The sequence below is a fragment of the Hippopotamus amphibius genome, chromosome 7 (assembly GCF_030028045.1).
Source record: "Hippopotamus amphibius kiboko isolate mHipAmp2 chromosome 7, mHipAmp2.hap2, whole genome shotgun sequence".
NCBI classification, from domain to species: Eukaryota; Metazoa; Chordata; class Mammalia; order Artiodactyla; family Hippopotamidae; genus Hippopotamus; species Hippopotamus amphibius.
In genome coordinates this window covers 3,222,678-3,240,943 of record NC_080192.1, presented here as the reverse complement: position 1 = coordinate 3,240,943, position 18,266 = coordinate 3,222,678, and the positions used below count along the sequence as shown (strand labels likewise).

Below are 18,266 nucleotides of genomic sequence, written 5' to 3'. Positions count from 1 at the left end.
AACCCGCCCCCACCCGAGGGGAGCAGGGAGGCCCGTCCTGGCCTGTGGCTCCTGCCTGCTGGGGGCTGTGGGGTCGGGGATGCGGTCACCGGGGAGTCAGTGCCGGCGCTCCTCTCTCCCCACCACCCCCCTTAGGTTGACCGAGAACATGCGGAGGCTCAGTAAGTACCCAGCGTGGACTTCGTAAGTACCTGCTTGTCTCTGGCTGTGTGAGCCATTGGGGCTGAGTTGCGTGTGTGGGTGGGGCCACCCGAGCAGTGACTGTGGTCTTGCATGGAACTGGACTTGCTTCCAGAAGGACATTTTTCAGGAATTCCCAGCCCAGCCTTCTTCCTAAGGCTGTGGGAAGTGTGTCCCAGGCCCACCCCGTCTGTCTCTCCGCCCCAGGCCCGCGGCCAGAAGCAGGGTTTCCCTCCAGGCCGGGAGCCCCAGTGAAACGTGGTGCTTCCCTAGATACTTGCTGGGGCGCAGGGTGTGCGAAAACCTCAGGTCCCTGCCTGCAGGCACGGGCTGGGGCGGAGAGACGTCCCCCGTGGGGACAGAGGATGTGGCACCGCACGGGAGTGGCCGAGGGAGCGCCGGGCCAGCGTCGGGCGCACGGGGAGCCCGTGACGGTTGGGGTTTGCTTTGCTCCTTTGGGTTCCCCGCCTCCCGCGCCCCGCCGGCTGGTGCAGCAGCCAGACCGCCAGGTGTGTCCGAGGGCTGGGCGAGCGCTGGCCTGACTGTGTGGTCTGTTCTGTCCCCAGAGCGCGGGGCCAAGCCTGTCACCAGCTTCGTGAAGAATCTCTCTGCCTTATCTGATTGGTACTCCGTCTACACGTCCGCCATCGCCTTCACCGTGAGTGCTCCCCGCGGGGTGGTGTACACGCCCCCGAGGTTTCCTGAGGGCCCCACCCAGCCCTGCTCTGCGGGACAGCTCTTGGCCTCCGTGTCTCCATCTGTGAAGTGGGCTGTGGGGCTGCTGGAAGGACTAGGTGGGGCGCAGCGCGGGGCCCGCAGTGGGGCTCCCTGCCCCCACACTCCCCCGTGACAGCACGCTCGGGAGGGGGCCTCGTGCTGAGCTCATGGCCGGCTTTCCTGAGTGGGCTGGGGAGGGGACAGTGGGGAGGCTGGTCTGCCTGTGCAGAAACCCGGGGTCCCTGCCATCAGGCACCAGGAGCCGGGGGAGGCTCCTGGCAGGCGCGCAGTGGCCCAGGGGCCAAGCGGGCCACCAGGCCTGGGGAAGGCGGGAGGCACTGGGCCGCCATCCCGGGGGTGCTTTGGGGGAAACAGGCCCAGTCGCCCACCTCGAATTGTCCTGCAGTGGCTGCTCCCGGCCCTGCACGGGGGGACCCTGCCGTCCAGTGGGAGGAGGACGCGGGCCGCCCGCCGGCCTGCTGGGCCCTGAGGCTGGAGAGGGACGGCCACAGCCCCCAAAAGCCCCATCTCGGCAGAGGCCACCCCCCCAGGTGTCCTCAGCCTGAGAGGGTCCTGAGGGCTACCCTGAAGCCCCGGGGGCCCACCGTCCCCCGGGGAGAGGACAGGCCGCGGCAGCCGGGTGCCAGCCCCCTTCACCGTGGAGGTCTCCTCCGGCCGCCCTTCTCACGCGCTGTGCGCCGGGGGCCTTGGCTGCTTTGGGTCCCCAGGGCCTCGTTCCGCCCGTGTGCCGTGTCTGAGCTAGCCCTGCCTGCCGTGCCGACCCCCTGCCAGGCCTCCGCCTGAACCCATTACCTCTGTCCCCTGCCCTTCCTGAGTGCCAGCCCTGTGCCCGCAGCCTGTGCTCTAGCCTGTGCCCGGAACTTTGCCTGGCCTGTGGCGCGGGGTGGCCGTCCGCAGTGCCGGGTGTGGTGATGCTGGCAGCAGGGGTGGCCCAGAACCCGCGGGTGGGCTCAGCGCCTCTCCTGTGATCCCGGGCCTGGTCCAGGCTGCGCCCGCGGGGGCACAGCCCCTCCCCGCCCAGAGCAGCGTCTCATCCCCTCTCCTCTCCGGGCGGGTTTCTGTCCCCACGCGCAGCCCTCGTGGGGGTGCCCGCCCTGGTCCTCAGGCCTGTGGAGGGCCGCCAGGGCCTGGTCTGCCTGCCCCTGAGCGCGGCTGCCCGGCTGGGGGAGGGCGGGATGTGGCCCGTCCTGAGCCACAGCGGCAGGGCGCCTGACGGTCTCCCTCTCCACCTGTTTCTCTCCACGCCCGCAGGTGTACATGAACGCCGTGTGGCATGGCTGGGCCATCCCCATGTTCTTATTTCTAGCGATTTTGAGGTTATCCCTCAATTACCTCATAGCCAGGTAGGTGCGCTGGTTGGTTGTGTGCGCCCGTGGCCCGCACGGCAGGCAGGCGCCGCGCCGGCTGTGCCACGTGCTGGTGTATGGGGAGGTGGTCCTCCCGTCGCTCCTGCAGCCCCGGGCGGACGGTCCCCCGCCACCCGCCGCAGGGTGGTTCCCAGGCCCCAGCAGCGCTCTGCTGCGGGCGCCCAGCGGGCGCGGCTCTCCGGCCCCTCTGACTGTGCTGCTTCTTGGCCGGAGAGCCCCCCACACCTCCGCAGTGACATCCCCGTGCGCGGCGGGGAGGGCTCTGCGTCCCGGGAGGCCCTGCCCGTCAGGACGCAGGTGCCCCAGAGGTGCTGGGACTCCGTAACCCCCGAGCCCGGGGCCACCCTCCGAACACCCACATTCCATCTCCAGGCGGGGGCTGCTGTTGGAAGCCAGCACGCTGGGGTGGGAGCCCCGCGTCCCCGGGCCCGCCCGGGTCTGGGTGGACCTGAGGCCGCCCCACCGTGTGCAGCCCGGCGTCACGGCAGGCCTAAGAGGAGGCCCTGCCTTCCGTGTTTGCGCTCTGCCGTTCGGAAGCTCCGTTGTACACACTGATGTTCCTGGGTGCTTCTCTATGCTGCTTAAGTTGGTTCCGTTGGAAGCGTTTTCCGTAGAGAAGAAAACCTTTAAGGGCTGATGAGAGGCTTCTCCACGCCCAGGCTGGACGTGGTTCACCACGGTTCTTGCCACTGCGGCTTCCCTCACGTATTTGGAGAGGTCTGGCACCTCTGGGTGCTGGTCACTGTGTCCCCTCACCCAGGAGGGCCCCCAGGGGAGGGGCCCGTGGGGCTGACCTGGGTCGTCTCCTCTCAAGAGCCCAGGCGGGGCCCTGCTGGTCTCAGCAGACGGCCGGCGTGGACGCGTCTGTCCCCGCGGCCGGCGTTTCCAGGGCCTCCTCGTAGTTAGGAGCGCAGGGCTGGTGACCTGACGTCCCCCGTCTACACCGCGCACCGGTGATCCTGTCGTAACGCGCTGTCTGTGTTTGCCAGGGGCTGGAGGATACAGTGGAGCATCGTGCCGGAAGTGTCCGAGGCGGTGGTGAGTCCTGGGAGCGGCTCCGTCGCCGGGGGGTCAGGCTCCACCCGCCAGCTGTGTGGAGGCCGCAGGTCCCCCGGGGCCCCCAGGCGCGGCTGCATGGACGCCGGCGGGAAGCCCTGCCCGGCGAGGAGAGGTCAGGAGAGGGCCGGCCGCCCGCCACCCGGAGCCCTGCGCGGCGCACCGTGACCCTTGCCAGCTGACGCCCACGTGCGCTTCCTGGCCTGGGCCTGGCTGCGTGGGAAGCAGGTTGCCCCGGCCTGGCCTGGCCTGGCCTGACCTGGCCTGACCCTCCTCGGCTGGGATGTGATGTGGAGGGGCAGTGAGGGGGCCCCTGTGGCCCCTCACAGCCCCGTGGAGGGAGGTGGACGGTGGATGGGCTGGACCAGTGGACGTGTAGAGCAGGGGTTAGCAAAGCTCTGCGTGGTCTGCCGCCTGATTTTGTAAATAAAGTTTTATTGGCACATGCCACGCCCGTTCGTGTACGCTGTGGCGTTGGGGCTGCAGTAGCCAGGCCGAGTTGCTGTGACCGACCACAGGGCCTCAGAGGCACACGTGCCTGTCCCCTGGTCCTTTACGGAAAGTTTGCCCACCGCCCTATGGGGTCGGAGGGTTGGATCACCGGGCACGGGCAGGAGGGAGGCCGCCGTGCGTCCATGGGCCTCGTCAGGTGTTTGAGCACCTCCTGTGCGCACGGGACACGCCGCGGGGGTGCAGGATACGGTGGAGTCTACGGGGGCCCCTTTAGATGGGGTCGGGGGGGGCGTCTCGGGGGAGGCGGGCCTGTGCCCTGGGGCCCGGAGGTCCTCCCGAGGTTCTTGCTGAAGGAACTCGGACACGCACGTCAGGCCCCCTGCTGGAACGCAGTTCCCGCGCCTGTGAAGCGTGGCGGGCCGCGGGCCCTGTGGTCTCCGATGCAGCTCTGGAGGCAGGAGTCGGAGCCTCAGCCCTGCCCACCTGGGGGGCTGCCCACCACGCGCTCAGGCGCCAGGCGGGGGTCGGCCCGAACAGCTGCCCGGGCTGGGCCCCCCGGGGATGTCCGTCCCGCTGACTGTGTCGGGCAGGAGAGGCCTCGGTGGCCGGGCTGGGAGGCCGCCTTGCTGTTTTTGTCCGTCATTCCTCTGAACTGTTGAGTTTCAGTGGAAGTTCTCTTTCCCCTTTGCCCGAAGGAGCCTCCAAAGGAAGACCTGACCGTGTCCGAGAAGTTCCAGCTCGTGCTGGACGTGGCCCAGAAAGCCCAGGTACCGCAGGCGGGCTCCGGGCTGGGGGGGCGTGGCCCGCCGGGTGGCCCTGGGGGCCTGCCGTGACCGCCGCCGCTTCTCCACACAGAACCTCTTTGGCAAGATGGCCGACATCCTGGAAAAGATTAAGAAGTACGTGGGGCGCCTGCCCGCCCGCCCGCCGCGCCGGGGGTGCGTCCGCCGCCCGCTGAGCCTCCCTCTCCCCGCAGCCTGTTCATGTGGGTGCAGCCTGAGACCACGCAGAAGCTGTACGTCGCGCTGTGGGCCGCCTTCCTCGCCTCCTGCTTCTTCCCCTACCGCCTGGTGGGGCTGGCCGTGGGTAAGGGGCCTCCGGCCGGCCGGGCAGCACCGGCGCGCCGTGCAGCCGGCGCAGGGGGCCCCGTCCAGGCGCCTGGGTCTGAGCTGGAGGGTTGGGTGCGGCGGCCACGCAGCTCGGGGGCTCGCGGTCCACGCGCGGCCCCCACCTGCCCTTCGGCCCCCAACGTGCAGGCGGGGCCTTGGTCTCTCGCCCCTCCGCCCCCCTCGCCGGGAAAACCAGGGCCGGTGAACGAGGCCTTGGAGGGGAGGACGGACCCCAGCGAACGTGCAGCGTCCTCCGGGCGGTCTGTCTCGTCCCTCTGGGGACCTGGGCCGACGCGGGCGCCCGGACGGGGTGGGGGAGCCCTGGCCGTCGCCGCCGGCCCACCCAGGCGGCGGTAGGCAGGCTGGGGACCGGTCCCCCAGAGCCCTGCTCACACCCCCTCGGAGGACGGTTTTGTCTGGTTGGTTGGTTGGCCCCAGCGACCCCTGAACGTGAGGTGACGACACACAGAGGTGACTCCCTGCCCTGCGTAGCCACCCCAGGCCCGGCCTCCCGCCCCTGGGTCCCGGGAGGCCCTCCAGGGAGTGCCAGGCGGGGCGGGGGCCACCCTGCAGAGCACGCGGGTGAAGCGGGCCCTCGTTCCGCCCCCAGGACTCTATGCCGGAATCAAGTTTTTCCTCATCGACTTCATCTTCAAACGCTGCCCGAGGCTGCGCGCCAAGTACGACACCCCCTACATCATCTGGAAGAGCCTCCCCACGGACCCCCAGCTCAAGGAGCGCTCCAGCACGGCCGTGTCGCGCAGGGTAGGCCCCGCGGCGGCCGGGAGACGCACGGCCACACCCTGCTGCCCGCGCTGGGAGGCGGGTGTCTCCGATTCCCGGGGCCCTTGACACAAAGAACTTAGAACCCCTGTGAGGGCGGATTCCCCGTGGGCAGCTCTGCTGTCTCAGGGGCCCAGGATGGACGTCCCGGGGCCGGCCAGCCCTGGGCGGGGACAGCTGCTGGGGGAGGCCGTGAAGCACCCGTTGCCTGGTCGGGAGGCCCCCACCCTCCACAGACTGGCTGGGGACAGGGCCCCACCGAGCCCGGCCGGCCCCCAGGCCCAGGGCAGGAGGGTGCCGGGTGTTGGCCGTGACTGCCGAGACCCCCGGAGCCGGGGGGGCAGGGAGCCCTGGGAGTGCTGCTCTCTGGGTGGATGCCGGGTCCCTGCTGTCCCCGGGTCCCTGCTGTCCCCGGCTCCGAGGCTCGGGCAGTGAGGCTGAGGTGCGCACGTTGTGTGCTCGCAGCCTGGGACTGGGTGGAAGGCCATGTGAGCGCTGGGCACTGTGTCCAGAGCCAGGACGCAGAGGGCGAGCCGGCCTTGGGGCTCTTCTTCGGGTCTCAGTCGAGCGGGGAGGTTCTGGGCTTGGGAGGACTCCCGTGGAGGTGTAGGAGGGCTTCCTGGAGGAGGTGACATTGGATTTCAGAGTCTCGTGTATGAGTGTCCTCTGGTGACTGGTTGATGCTTTTGTCTGTGGAAGGGAAGCTCTGGGTCAAGTGTGTGTCGGGCTTCCTGGTTGCAGGACAACGAAGCTTGCTGGGGGCCCACACTCACAAGCTGGGTGTGCAGCCGGGCAGGCAGGGGCAGCCTGCAGCTCGGTGAGCCGGTGGGTGGGCTCTGGTCACACAGACGGAGGTGGACCCGAGGGGTGAGGCCCACGAGCGGGCAGCCTGGCTCCCTGATTGTCTTAGACCCAAGGGGCCGGGCGGTGGGCTTGTGGGGTGGAGGGCGACCCTACCGGGGCGTCCCGTGGCCACGTGTCCGCCGGTGCTGCTCGCACAGCTGGTGTGTACGACCTCGTGTCACGTGGACCCGCCTTTTCTTGTGTCTCGGTCACATGTGTCTGTTGTCCCCTCCGGCCAGCTGTCGGGACACAACAAGGTACGGCGTCCGTGCGGAACCGCCCTCCCCCGCCGCGCCCCGATGCCGTGTGTTGCTGTGGTTGGATGGTTAACTTGCGAGCGCTGCTCTCAGCGGCCTGTGCCGCGGGGTCCGGGGCCCGCAGCGCGGGTGTGAGGGCCTGCCGGCACCCCGACCACACGTGCTGGGTTGGGCTCAGCGCCGCGCCCGGGGCACGACGTCGTGGGGAGGGGGTCTGCCCCCGCAGCCAGGCTGCTCTGCCCAGAGCGGGGCTTGTGGGACGAGGCGCACCGACCCCTACGTCTGGCGGGACTGCCTCTCCGCGTGTCCGCGTTTGCAGCTGGGCCTGGGGGAGGTCGCGTGCACCCCGGCCCCTCTCCCAGCCCCCAACCCGGCTGGTGGGGCTGACGGCGCCGTCGTGTGCCCTCGGCAGCTGCAGACGGCCTCCTCGCGCAGCTACGTGTCCAGTGCGCCCGCCGGCCTGAGCAAGGACGAGGACGCCGGCCGCGTTCACGGCACTAAGAAAGGCAATTTCCACGAGATCTTCAACTTGACGGAAAACGAGCGTCCACTGGCGGGTATGTGTGCCGAGCCGCAGCCAGGCCCGCGGGATCGCCCTGCCGGGTGCCGGGGGCCTGGCGGAGGGGATGGGCTGCGGAGGCCGAGGGAGGGCCGCCCGCCTCCCAGGCTCCCTGGGCAGGCGGGTCCGACGGGCCGGGTGCATCTATAGTGGGTGGTCTGACGGCAGAAAGGCAGGAGGCCCGCGCCAAGGCAGCGCCGCAGAGCGCAGCCCGGTGTGGCCGCCAGCCTCAGCGCCGCGTGCAGCTGCTGCCCGGCCCCGCCCCGGCCAGCCTGTCCCTTGCCGTGGCCGCCTGGTGGCGGGTTGTGGGAGCCCAGGGCCCTGGTCGGCCTCCTGCAAAACTCCTGCACTGCCTGGCCCTCCGTGGGCGGGGGTGGGGGCTTCACCGGTTTGGTGTCTGTTGTGTGTGATACCAGCTGCAGAAAGAGAGCTTCAGAGAATTTGTTTTAACCTTCTGAGCTCTCTTCTTGCTGACCTAGACTTCCTGTGAAGCATGTGCCCTGAGAGCTGCAACGCCAGTTTGATCTATTTAAACCGTGCTTTTCCATAAAATAAAACCCCAAAAGCCCTGCCCATTCACATGAGAGGGGAAACAGCTGTTTTCCAGAGGCTCTCAGAGGCCACGTCCCCCCCACTGCGGGTTTCCCCTGATGGTGGAGGGTGAACGTCAGTACGTCCTCGAGAAGCCAGTGCCGACGGTCCCGACGTCAGGTCGGGGGCGGGTGTTTCCCGTGGGAGAAAGTCATGGTCGGTTTTGTCCCCGATAGTGTGTGAGAACGGCTGGCGCTGCTGTTTGATCAACAGGGACCGGAAGATGCCCACCGACTACATCAGGAACGGGGTCCTGTATGTGACGGAGAAGTGAGTGAGGCCACAGCGGCCGCGGCCTCGGGCGCTGCCAGGGTCGGGGGGGCGCCCAGCCCTGCTGCGAGCCGCTGCTCCTGCTGCCCTCGGGCCCCGGGACGCCCCAGTGTGGGTACGCGTGTCGCGTGGAGGGCACTGTGTGGTCCGCCCGCCAGGGCCCCAGCCCCCGGGCAGCAGCCAGGGCCCTCGTTCCTCGCTGGGCGTCCCAGGGGTGCTCACGTCGTGGGAGTGCGCGTCGGGTCGTCGGGTTCCGTGTAGAGCCGGGGGTTTTCAACTTGAGAAGCTGTGAGACGCTGTGAAAGTCAGTGGTTGTGAGAGGCCAGTGCTGTCGCGGCAGGCGAGGGGCCCTGTGTCTGCACGGCCGGCCGCGGTCCCCTCTCGCTCACCTGCCGCTGTGTGCTCTGTCCGTGTCCCCCCCACCCGGGTAGTTACTTGTGCTTCGAAAGCTCCAAGTCTGGCTCCTCCAAGAGGAACAAAGTCATCAAGCTGGTGGACATCACAGACATCCAGAAGGTGGGTGCCACCCCCCTTGTCCGCACCTCCCCCCCATCTCAGGAGCAGGGACGCTGCAGGGTCACGGAGCTGGCGGTCGAGGTGGGAGTGGGGTGCTTCTAGAACAGAACGAGGGGGTGCCACCTGGATGGTCGGGCAGGCGTTGCTTCTGCCCACGTCAGGGCTCCCGTCCTAGGCGGTGTCTGTGCCGGGGCCCTCGGCCCCCGTCAGGGGTATCCACGCGCCATGGGCGTCCCCTTCCGCTGTGCCTGGTGGGCCAGTGCCTGGCGTCCTCGCACGGATGGGAGGGGAGCGCCGTGAGCTGGGCCCCGGCAGCCGGGTGCCAGAGCCCACGCTCACCACTGTGCCGTCTGCCCCTCGGCCCTGAGACAGCCCCCAGGGCAGGCTGTCCCGGCCCCAGTATTTTCTAGCACTTCCCGTCGTGTCACGTGGAGCAGGCACAGGTGTGCGTGGAGCCTGACGCGCACACCTGGCGGGGGTGGGTCCGCTGGGCAGCACCTCCTTCCCTCTCAGCGTGTGTCCGGAGCACCCCCGTGGCCGCAGTGGGTCCCTCCCTCCCAGAGAGGCGTGTCGTCAGTGGGCTCAGAGGAGCACAGGCGGGCCGGGGGCCTGTTCCCCCAGCGCAGTGCTCCTTCGGAGACCCCGGCCTCGCTCGGGCTGCAGTGTCTGCAGCGCTGGTGTTTCAGTCACACGATCAGTCCTCGTCCTCTTGTTCCTGGGGAGGCCTGGGCCCCTCGGGGCTCCGCGGAGGAGAGTGCCCTGGCGTGTGGGAGGGTGGCCCCGTCCCCAGGAGAGGCCGGTGGTGACGGGCATGCTGTTGGCTTTCAGTACAAGGTCCTCTCCGTCCTGCCGGGGTCGGGCATGGGGATTGCGGTGTCGACACCGTCAACACAGAAAGTAAGCGCCGGGCGGGGCCCAGGGGACGGCGGGGTGGCCGGGCTGGCGGCCAGGCGGAGGGGCCCGGGATGCCCCTTCCTCCCTCCCGCCCGGGGCTGGAGGCTGAGGCCCGGCGCAGGTGCTGGGGTGGGGAGGGGCGGCGGGCGCGGGAGCCCAGCTTCTGGGTGGGGGCGACCTTGCCCGTGTCCGCGGTCCGCGTGCACCTGGCCGTGCGCGGACTCCCCCACGCTCCCTCCCTCCCGGCAGCCGCTGGTGTTCGGCGCCATGGTGCACAGAGACGAGGCCTTCGAGACCATCTTCGGCCAGTACCTGAAGATCACAGCCGCGGCGTCGGGCAGTGACAGCTAGTCCTGGCGCCCCTCCTCGTCGCTGGGAGTTTTTCTTTTTTTTAACAATTTGGTAGTGGAGAAAAACTGGACGTCCTCGTCATCTTTTGCAATAATCCCTCTGATCTGTGGTTTCTGTTGTGTTGACCCTGCGTTTTACAGACCCCTCCGCGCAGGGGTTGGGCTCTCGTGGGCGCGTCCCGTGGACGGGGAGGCCACTGGGAAGGACGGCACGCAGGACACCGCCGCGCACAGCCGCGCCTTCTCCGTCCCCACTGGGCAGAGACCGGCGCGGCTGCACGGCCCGGCGCTTGGAGGCCAGCAGCTCTTCCGCACCAAAGCCATACGGGGAGCGCGCGGGGCCCTCCCCGGGGTGAAGGACGCGGCGACGGGGGACGCGGGGGCCCCTGACCCGCCGCCAGTCCTGCAGGGAGGCCCCCGTGTGCGTCCTCGGCGTGCGATGCTGACCCGCTGGCCGAGGGCCCGCGATCGGCCGAGGATGCGGGGGCTGTGCGGAGCAAAGGCCTGGAGGACGCCGCTCCGGGCACGCTCCGAGCCTCGGGGCTCCAGCCGGCCTCTGGGCTGGGGCGCTCTGGTGGGTGAGGGGGGCTTCCGGGCGGGGGTAGGAGGGATGGGGCACCCAGGCCCGTGGGGACTGTGCGGGGGTGCTGAGGCGGTCCCCCGGCTCCGGGGGGAGACCGTGAGCAGAGCCTGGGGGCCGGGGGCCGCACCCCTGGTGCCTGCACACCCGCGGGGGTGGAGGGGCTGCGAGCCCGCACCCCCGGGGAGGCCAGAGCGGGCGTCTCGCAGGCCCGGTCCGTCCCTGAGGCCGGCGTGGTGTTGGGACTGGCCAGGGGCCTCGGGGACGGACACGCCGAGGGGCCGGTGGGGCCGGTGAGGCCGCGCCCCCGCTCAGCACACGTCCAACACGGGCACCTCCAGGCCCTCAGCTTGTCCTGAGTCCTCTGGGTGTCACTGAGGTTGTTTTTTGAAGAAACAGAAGATTATATTTTTTACAGAGAGCAAGCTGTTTTTCTTATTTTTGTATCATTTTTCAGATGTAATTTTTACCTTTGCTCCTCATTTGCTGGCTGGGTGGGCAACTGGGTGGTGTCACTCCTGCCACCCTTGGTGGAGGGGCCACCCAGGAGGGCGCTGCGGGGAGCCACGCCCGCCAGCCAGACAAGCACACGCCCCGCCCAGTGGGCGCGGCCCCGGGGCCGCGCGCCCGCCCGGCTCCCGGCCACCCTGGCGCGCTGTCTCGTGGTTCTGCAGGTTGACCTTTCATAGACGGAGGCAGAGCCCACCCTAAACCTGGGCCTTGGCCCCACGGTCAGCGCAGGTGGACCGAGTCCCGTGGGGCTGGGGGTGCACCCCCAGGGGGCCCCCTCTGTGCCTCAGGCGCGGCGGGGGGGGGCCCTGAACTGGCCCAGGGTGACTGCGAGTGACACCCACGGTGCTGCTCAGACCTCACTCCCCGGGGCTACGGTGGGGTCAGCACGTGTCCCCAAGCCCAGCGGCGGGGGGGGGGGTCCCTGCACTGGGATGGACGTCTCTTCTTCAGCGCCACGTGGTTTGGTTTGAGTCCTTTCTGAGGAGAAAGGGAGATGAAAACGGACCACGTGGGGCGCGGCCGCCCCCAGCTGCACGGGGGCCCGCTGCAGGTCCTCCTTTGGAAGCCCAGGGCCCCCGCCAGGAAGAGCGTGGGCCTGTGCAGGCTCTGGGCTCCCCGTCGGAGAGAACCTGTAGTTTTTACTGAATTGTGTAAATCTGGGCAGATGTTTAACTTCTGCAACTAATCACTGAACTAGAACGAATGTTAAATTTTTTATGTCTGAAGCGCGAGTCTATTTTGGATCTGTAAATACTCGTTAACCAGTGTCACTTTTGTTCAACAAGAGGATTGTACTGTATGAAGAACCGATGAAAAAAAAAAATCCCCGGTAACATTTTTTTAAGAAAAACCTTGTTTAAAAAAAAAAGTCTTGTATAAATTATAAATTTTTATTTAAATAAACCTGAAACGCTTTGTGCTGGGGTGGGGGTGGGGGGGGCTCGGCGTCCCTGGCACCCGTGCACCGCAGGCAGCTGCAGCGGGACAGGCAGGTGCCATGGTCCCCTCGGAGGGGGTGGCCCAGGGTCTCTGTGGGGCGGGGGGGGTTTGGCACGAAGAGTGAGGTGGGCACCCAGGGGGTGGGCTGTCGGGGGAAGGTGGGCTGTGGACGTCGAGAGGCCGGGAGGAGGGAGGAAGCTGGCGACGGGCGTGGCCGGCAGGGCGGCGTGTCCAGCGCCGGCCACACCATGGGGGTGGGGCAGAAGCAGTGCCTTCAGGTTGGGGTGCAGGTCCTGGCCCCACCCAGAAGCGCCTCCGCCGGGGGCTGTGGGCACCTCTGGGACCGGGGGCTGCTTGCGGCCCTCCCCCCGAGGCCTGAGGCTGAAGGGTGGGAGGCCGAGGGCACCCTGCGCAGAGGGGTCCTTCCTGGCATGTGTGGCTCAGCCGGTCCAGTCGCTGACACTGGACACAGGGATGCAGGAACCTGCCTGGCTTCTGAAACCGCTGGGGCCACCCAAGGACACCCAGCCTCTTGCACCCTGAGTCCCCGGGAGGCAGAAGCCTGCCCAGGTCCCTCAGGGAGTGGCCGGAGCCGGTGGAAACCAGGTGCAGTGGGCCAACTCCGCTGTCAGGGATGCAGCCTTGGATACCACATCTGTCCATCTCTCCACCCATCTATCATCCAGCCATCCCTCCCTTCACCCACCCATCCACATACGGCACTGTCTTGGGTGCCGGGACCCAGCAGTGACGGGACAGTGGCCCCGGGGGAACCTGTAGACACCAAACACCCCTGGGAGTGTTGTACCCTCCCCGGTGACTCTCCTGACAAGGCACCCACGTTGTGATTTTGTACCCAAGGTTTGCGGTCCAGCAGTAAGCCTTGCCTTCCAGTGCAGGGGCTGCAGGCTCCAGGAGCGAAGATCCCACCTGCCTCAGGGCAAGAAATGAAAAACCTTAAACATAAGCAATATTGTAGCAAATTCAATAGACTTTAAAAGAAAATAAGAAACCTGACCCCTGAAGTTCCCACTCAGCCTCTGCTCCCTTCTGGTGCGGCCCCCCGTCACTCTTCCCCGCCAGCCCCCGGCCCCGCAGGGCCAGCCCGACACCCGTCCCTCCGGCTGCCCTCGTCCACAGTGAGCCCGCTCCCTGGAGGGAAATGCGGGGTGAGGAGGGGCTGGGGGCCCAGGGCGTGGGTGGCACCGACCCCCGCCCACCCTGCAGGTGGGGCTTCCCAGGCAACAGCCCCGACGTGCCTGTTCTACAGAGATCCCATCACCGAACGTGGCGATACAGGGCACACCGGAGGCTGGTCGCTGCTGAAAACTCACCACCACCTTATCTCAACTGCTGTGGTCTCCGCGGCCCGTGTGTTTCACTTCGTGCCTCTCACGGCGGCGCCCTGAAGGCTGCTCTTGGCTTTACCTGGGGGTCCCTGGGGCCTTTGTTCCTGGGGAGACGGAGCCCCTGCAGGGCTCCCAGCAGAAGCTGTGCTCTCAGCCCGGAGAGCCGTCCCCCCAGCGCGGGGTGGGGAGTCTGGGGGACGGCGGGGCGCGGGGGGCCAGGAACACGGAGGGAAGTGAGATTCACATCCCTGTTCTTGACGCGGATTCTCTTCAGAGGCACCTACTGTTTGGAACACGCATACACGGAGCGAACTGAACGGCCGTGTGATGGTAGGCAGATGAGGTCACACACGTGCCAGAGGGACGCACCGAGGACTGTGAGCGATACGTTCACCCCACGGCAGCCAACCGGCAGAGCTCGTTCCACAGGTATTCGCTGTACCAGAGAGGAGTGAGGGGCGAGGCGACCCCGGAGGCTGCCCGGCAGGAGTCTCAGGGAGCAGCCTCTGCCCGTGAGCCGACAGTCTGGAAGACCTGTCGAGGGGGATGTGTGTGGGAGGCCGTCCAGCTCGCTGAGACCTGCCCCCGCAAACACGCTGGAACCAGGAAGCCCAGCCCCTTCCTCCCCTGGACCCCAGTGTCCTCCACTGTCAAGGGCTGGCATCCCACCAACAATAAGAATGTAAAGGAAAATACGCAAACATTTGTGATTACAGAAAGCCCCCAAATCTACAGATGAGTAAGCGGCAAGTTTTCTAGATAGAATCTGACATAAAAAGCAACTGCTTTTCTACATAAAAACAACAATTTTAAAGGATGACAGCCTCAAAAGAGGAAGTTTCTAGGAACAAATCTAAACAAAAGAGATGTGGAAAAGTTATAAACTGTATTAAAAGACATGAATGAGGACTTACATGAACGGAAATATATGCAGTGTTCATAGATTGGAAAATTGTTTCGTGATGAAAACATCTTAACACCCGCAGAATGAAACAAGCTATAGAAAATGACACAGTATGATGCCTGTACATAAAGAGCAAAGCCTGGAAAACTAAAGATGCTGTCTGACAATATAAACACGTAGGGTCAAAAAAAACTTTCTTCTACCCTCACAGGTTCAGTTTTTGGGGCCTGTGAATTAAAGTGACAACAGTCAAGTTAGAAGAAACGGCACACGATTTTTATCTGATGCTAACATTTAAATTTTTTATGTGCCCGGAGGCCTTTGTAGAAAAGCAGGGGAGACCCAAAGAGGTGGTCAGACCCGGAGCCTTAAATGCCATTTTAACAAAGGGCAGTAAATTTGTCAAGAAGTGACAAGACAAAGGAATGGGAGTTTAGGCTTCTAGGGTAAAATTAACATGCTGGGGAATTTTACATGGGGGCAACTAACGGAAGAGAAGGGTTGTTTGTCAAGGTTTGTTTGTGTAGCGCCAGCCCAGTGCTGACTTTGTCTCCAGGGACAAAGGTGGCCCAGGAGAGAAGAGGGGGCACACCTTCACAAAGGGGACGGTGTGTCCTTTCTGGCAGATGGGGGAGCGCTCTTTTCGCATTTGCCGCCTCTTAACCGTCTTCTGCTCAGAACAGTCCTCATGCCAAGGTGGCACGTTTGGGGCGCCACATTCTGACCTCACACGGGTAAAGCGAGGATGTGATACGCTCAGATTTTACAACAGTAGTTACCTCCTCCGTGGAGGCGGGGAGGCTCAGTGCACAAGGGCACATGGGGAGCGTGGGGTGAAGTTCAATTTCTTGGCATGGGTAGTAGGTACACCATTGTTATTTTACTCTTGTTCTTTAAACTCTACGTGTTTTACACAAAGAATACTCTGCTTTGTAAAACGGGAACTTGTAAGAGAAAAAAGAAGCTGAATTCTGCCCAAAGTAACAATTTTATTTGTCTTCTCAAACATGTCAGAGCAAATTCTCCATTTTCTAATCTTGAAGCCAGCAAGATCAGAAAGGAAATTAAGCCACTTTCCGCCCACACCGCCCAGTTACACGGGTCTGCAGTACGGACACAGTCGGCCGCCGCCCTCGCCTCGGCATCAGGGTGACCAGGAGGAAGGTCCACCAGCGGGCCAGCTGGGAGGTCACCGTACACTAACGCTGCTCAGTGACCCCAGGCGTTCACTGTCCAGCTATCCGTTCTGATTTTTTCCTGACAATCTTGCCGTGTGGGTGCTGTGGGCGCTCTGCCCAGAGTCCTCCCACGTGGGAGGGAGGGTCTGAAAGGTACTCCGGTCCCGTGATGGGTCATCCACAGCCCCTGGCGGAGGGGAAAGGTCCTCAGACAGTCACACAACCTCCAGGGGCAGTTCCACGGTCTGTGATCTTGAATGTCAGCAGGCGGTCGGTGAACACCGCCAAGGCAACTCGGGAACCACGTGGCGTGGCAGGGTTTCTTCTTGGATGTAAAATGCTCACCCTCCAGCCTGGACTGTTTTTCTAGAACTGGCAGTGCGTTACAGGGCGTCGGAAACGTTTCCCGGGGACGATAAAGACTGGAGGGCCTCTCGGGGGCCGTGGTGCCCGTGCTGCCCCCGCGCAGAGCTCGTGCACGTTTGGGTTCTTCCCCACAGGGGGCGACGCCAACAGAACGGCAGCATGTTTCTTTCTCATCCCCAGACGTCACTCACCCACCAGCTACCATCAAATCATGCGACTCGCACAACTGCTTAATGACATGGTCTCCTAGAAACCACTGTTGAGGCTGCCCTTTCATCTGACCTGGGCAGGACTGAATGATGAGACAGGACGTGTCACGTGTCCTTCCGAAGAGAAATCGCTGCAAACTGTAAAAATAAACCATGTCCGTCAGATGCTAAAGCGACTGCCGGACCCTGCGTGAAGGACCACCTCTCGTAACGGTCCAGCTCCCTCTTCACAAGTCCCAGTTGACGCTGCATCCTCTTACATTTCAAATAAAGCTATTTTAGATGCGTCTGCCACACACGGAAGCACAAACCCAAACAAAACACGGCCCAGGCGAGGGGCGGCCCTGGGCCCGGGGTGGCCCCAGCGCGTGAGCAGGAAACAAAAACACTGACAGTGAGGACACTGTTTATACTCTTCTGATTTAAAAGGACAAAACTTTCAATAAATATATAGAAGTAAGTGTGACGATAAGAAAGGAACAAACCTGGACCACGTGTGCAGACGCGGGGCTGCGCCAAGGGAACCCCGGGGCATGGGACCCTCCCCTGGCGGCAGGGAGCTCAGTCTGAAGTTCACACAGTTTGCAAAGGAACGCCTGACCCACCGCACGCGGCTGCTTCTCTCCCCTCGTACAAAGCCCAGCTACAGCATCCCCGCTGTGTGTGCGGAGAGCACGGGGACCCCACATCGAAAAGAGTAAAACACTTGCAGCGCTTTACAAGCTGCCGGTTTCCAGAGCTCCCGGCTGGATTGTCTAGAACATGACTGTGAGGAAAGCGAGGGCTCAGATTTTTAAAGCTACAGTATCGTTACTTTGAGTGTCCTTCCCGCTCACTAGAACGGGCTACTCTGGACGCGTCAGTTCAAGCAGGACTATGACATTGCATTGTAGTTGCACGGGACAGAAAGGGTCCAGTAATCATGTCCTAATCGCAAGTCAAGATGCAGGTACTACAAAGGCAGAGAGAATCAGCTACTTTCTGGAACCTGATCCCAAGCTACTACAGGGTAAGTCTTGCCAAGCAGATGAGTGACCCTGTAGACACTCGTGGCCAGGTGGCGTGACTGTGATGGAAAGCACTCACATCACGTTGTCCCTACAGTTACTGCGACGGAGCCACGAATGGCTGTCAGCGTGGCTGAAACCCACGAAGCCAGCACAGCGCTCCCACATCAGCAGGCGCTGCTCGCCAAGGATGAGTTACGTGAAACGCAACCCCAGACACGTAGAACTGAAAATGCCAAATGTGTCCACAAAACTGCTGACAAAAGGGATTTTTCCTAAAATCAAGATTTAACTATCAAAAATAAATGTCTAAATTTGAATGTGTTTCAACATAATTGGTCTGCAGTAATTTTCATGAACACTGTTCCCACTTCCCGAGCACAGCAAGAAGGCCGGGGACACGAGACAGCGGCTCAGCGCGGCGACGGCTGCTTAGGGCACTCTTCGATTCCTCGTGCAAAGAGCCGGACCAGCTGGCAGTGAACCCTGCAGAGACAAAGGGCCACCCTTAGACCCCCGTGTGCCCCGACTCTCGGCCCCGCAGCTGGTCCAGGGAGGAGGCGGGCCTCGTTCACCAGGACGGTGGGTCTCACGGTGACCGCTCTGGTCCCACCCGGCAGCAACAGGTCAGGACGCAGAGCGATTTCCTGACACTCCTCAGAGACATGTTTTGCAAAGGGCAGCTGATGGCCAAGTGGAAATCGGGACTCCGTAGAGCCAGTTCTAATTCCAGCGTCCCACCCGCGGGCAGAGTGACAAACCCACAGGCCCGCCTCTCTCCCTGCCTCGGTCTCCTCGTGAGAACCGAGCTGACGGGGCCACAGGGAGGCTTCCACGAAGGGCAACCCCGAGCGTGTGGGAGACGCGGGAAACCTGGGGTCACGGGCGACAAGCGACCCCACACCAGCCCGAGCCCCGCCTTCCACAAGGAGCCACAGCACGTGAGCGGGGTCTGCAGGGCCACCGCCCCACCTCACGAATGACATCCCAGCCTCCCCAGAGATGTTTAGTTATAAAAACCCCACGATTAAGTGACTCGCTGTTCAAGGCACTGTAATCTTTGTCAAGACGTGTAGCATGTAGTTCACAAAAGAATGCCTTTTCTAACTTTCTACAATTCATTGGCCTGCATTAAAAATAATTCCATTCCCTTAACTTGTGAAATGAGCCCACGGAAGCCAAACCCCCGCACGCACGCCTGGCAGGGTGCCATCTCCTCGGACCCTGGCGCTGCCTCTTGTCCCGAGGTGTGAGC

The 18,266-nt window shown here is 64.2% G+C and overlaps 2 protein-coding genes across 2 annotated transcripts in view; one reads left to right on the top strand and one right to left on the bottom strand.

The window, feature by feature from the left end:
- GRAMD4 (GRAM domain containing 4) overlaps window positions 1-11,962 on the top strand; it is a 42,627-nt gene extending 30,665 nt beyond the window's left edge. Inside the window, exons 6-18 of the mRNA XM_057741042.1 lie at window positions 136-161; window positions 747-838; window positions 2,170-2,261; window positions 3,275-3,323; window positions 4,490-4,561; window positions 4,650-4,693; window positions 4,771-4,880; window positions 5,514-5,668; window positions 7,199-7,343; window positions 8,113-8,206; window positions 8,638-8,722; window positions 9,551-9,619; window positions 9,866-11,962. Of these exons, the coding sequence (XP_057597025.1) occupies window positions 136-161; window positions 747-838; window positions 2,170-2,261; window positions 3,275-3,323; window positions 4,490-4,561; window positions 4,650-4,693; window positions 4,771-4,880; window positions 5,514-5,668; window positions 7,199-7,343; window positions 8,113-8,206; window positions 8,638-8,722; window positions 9,551-9,619; window positions 9,866-9,967 (1,135 nt within the window). The 3' untranslated portion in view covers window positions 9,968-11,962. The remainder of the gene's footprint in view (window positions 1-135; window positions 162-746; window positions 839-2,169; window positions 2,262-3,274; window positions 3,324-4,489; window positions 4,562-4,649; window positions 4,694-4,770; window positions 4,881-5,513; window positions 5,669-7,198; window positions 7,344-8,112; window positions 8,207-8,637; window positions 8,723-9,550; window positions 9,620-9,865) is intronic.
- A 3,144-nt stretch (window positions 11,963-15,106) lies between these two features.
- The window catches only part of CERK (ceramide kinase), a 51,750-nt gene continuing 48,590 nt past the window's right edge, over window positions 15,107-18,266 (bottom strand). The window contains exon 13 of the mRNA XM_057740949.1: window positions 15,107-17,497. Within this exon, the coding sequence (XP_057596932.1) occupies window positions 17,425-17,497 (73 nt within the window). The 3' untranslated portion in view covers window positions 15,107-17,424. The remainder of the gene's footprint in view (window positions 17,498-18,266) is intronic.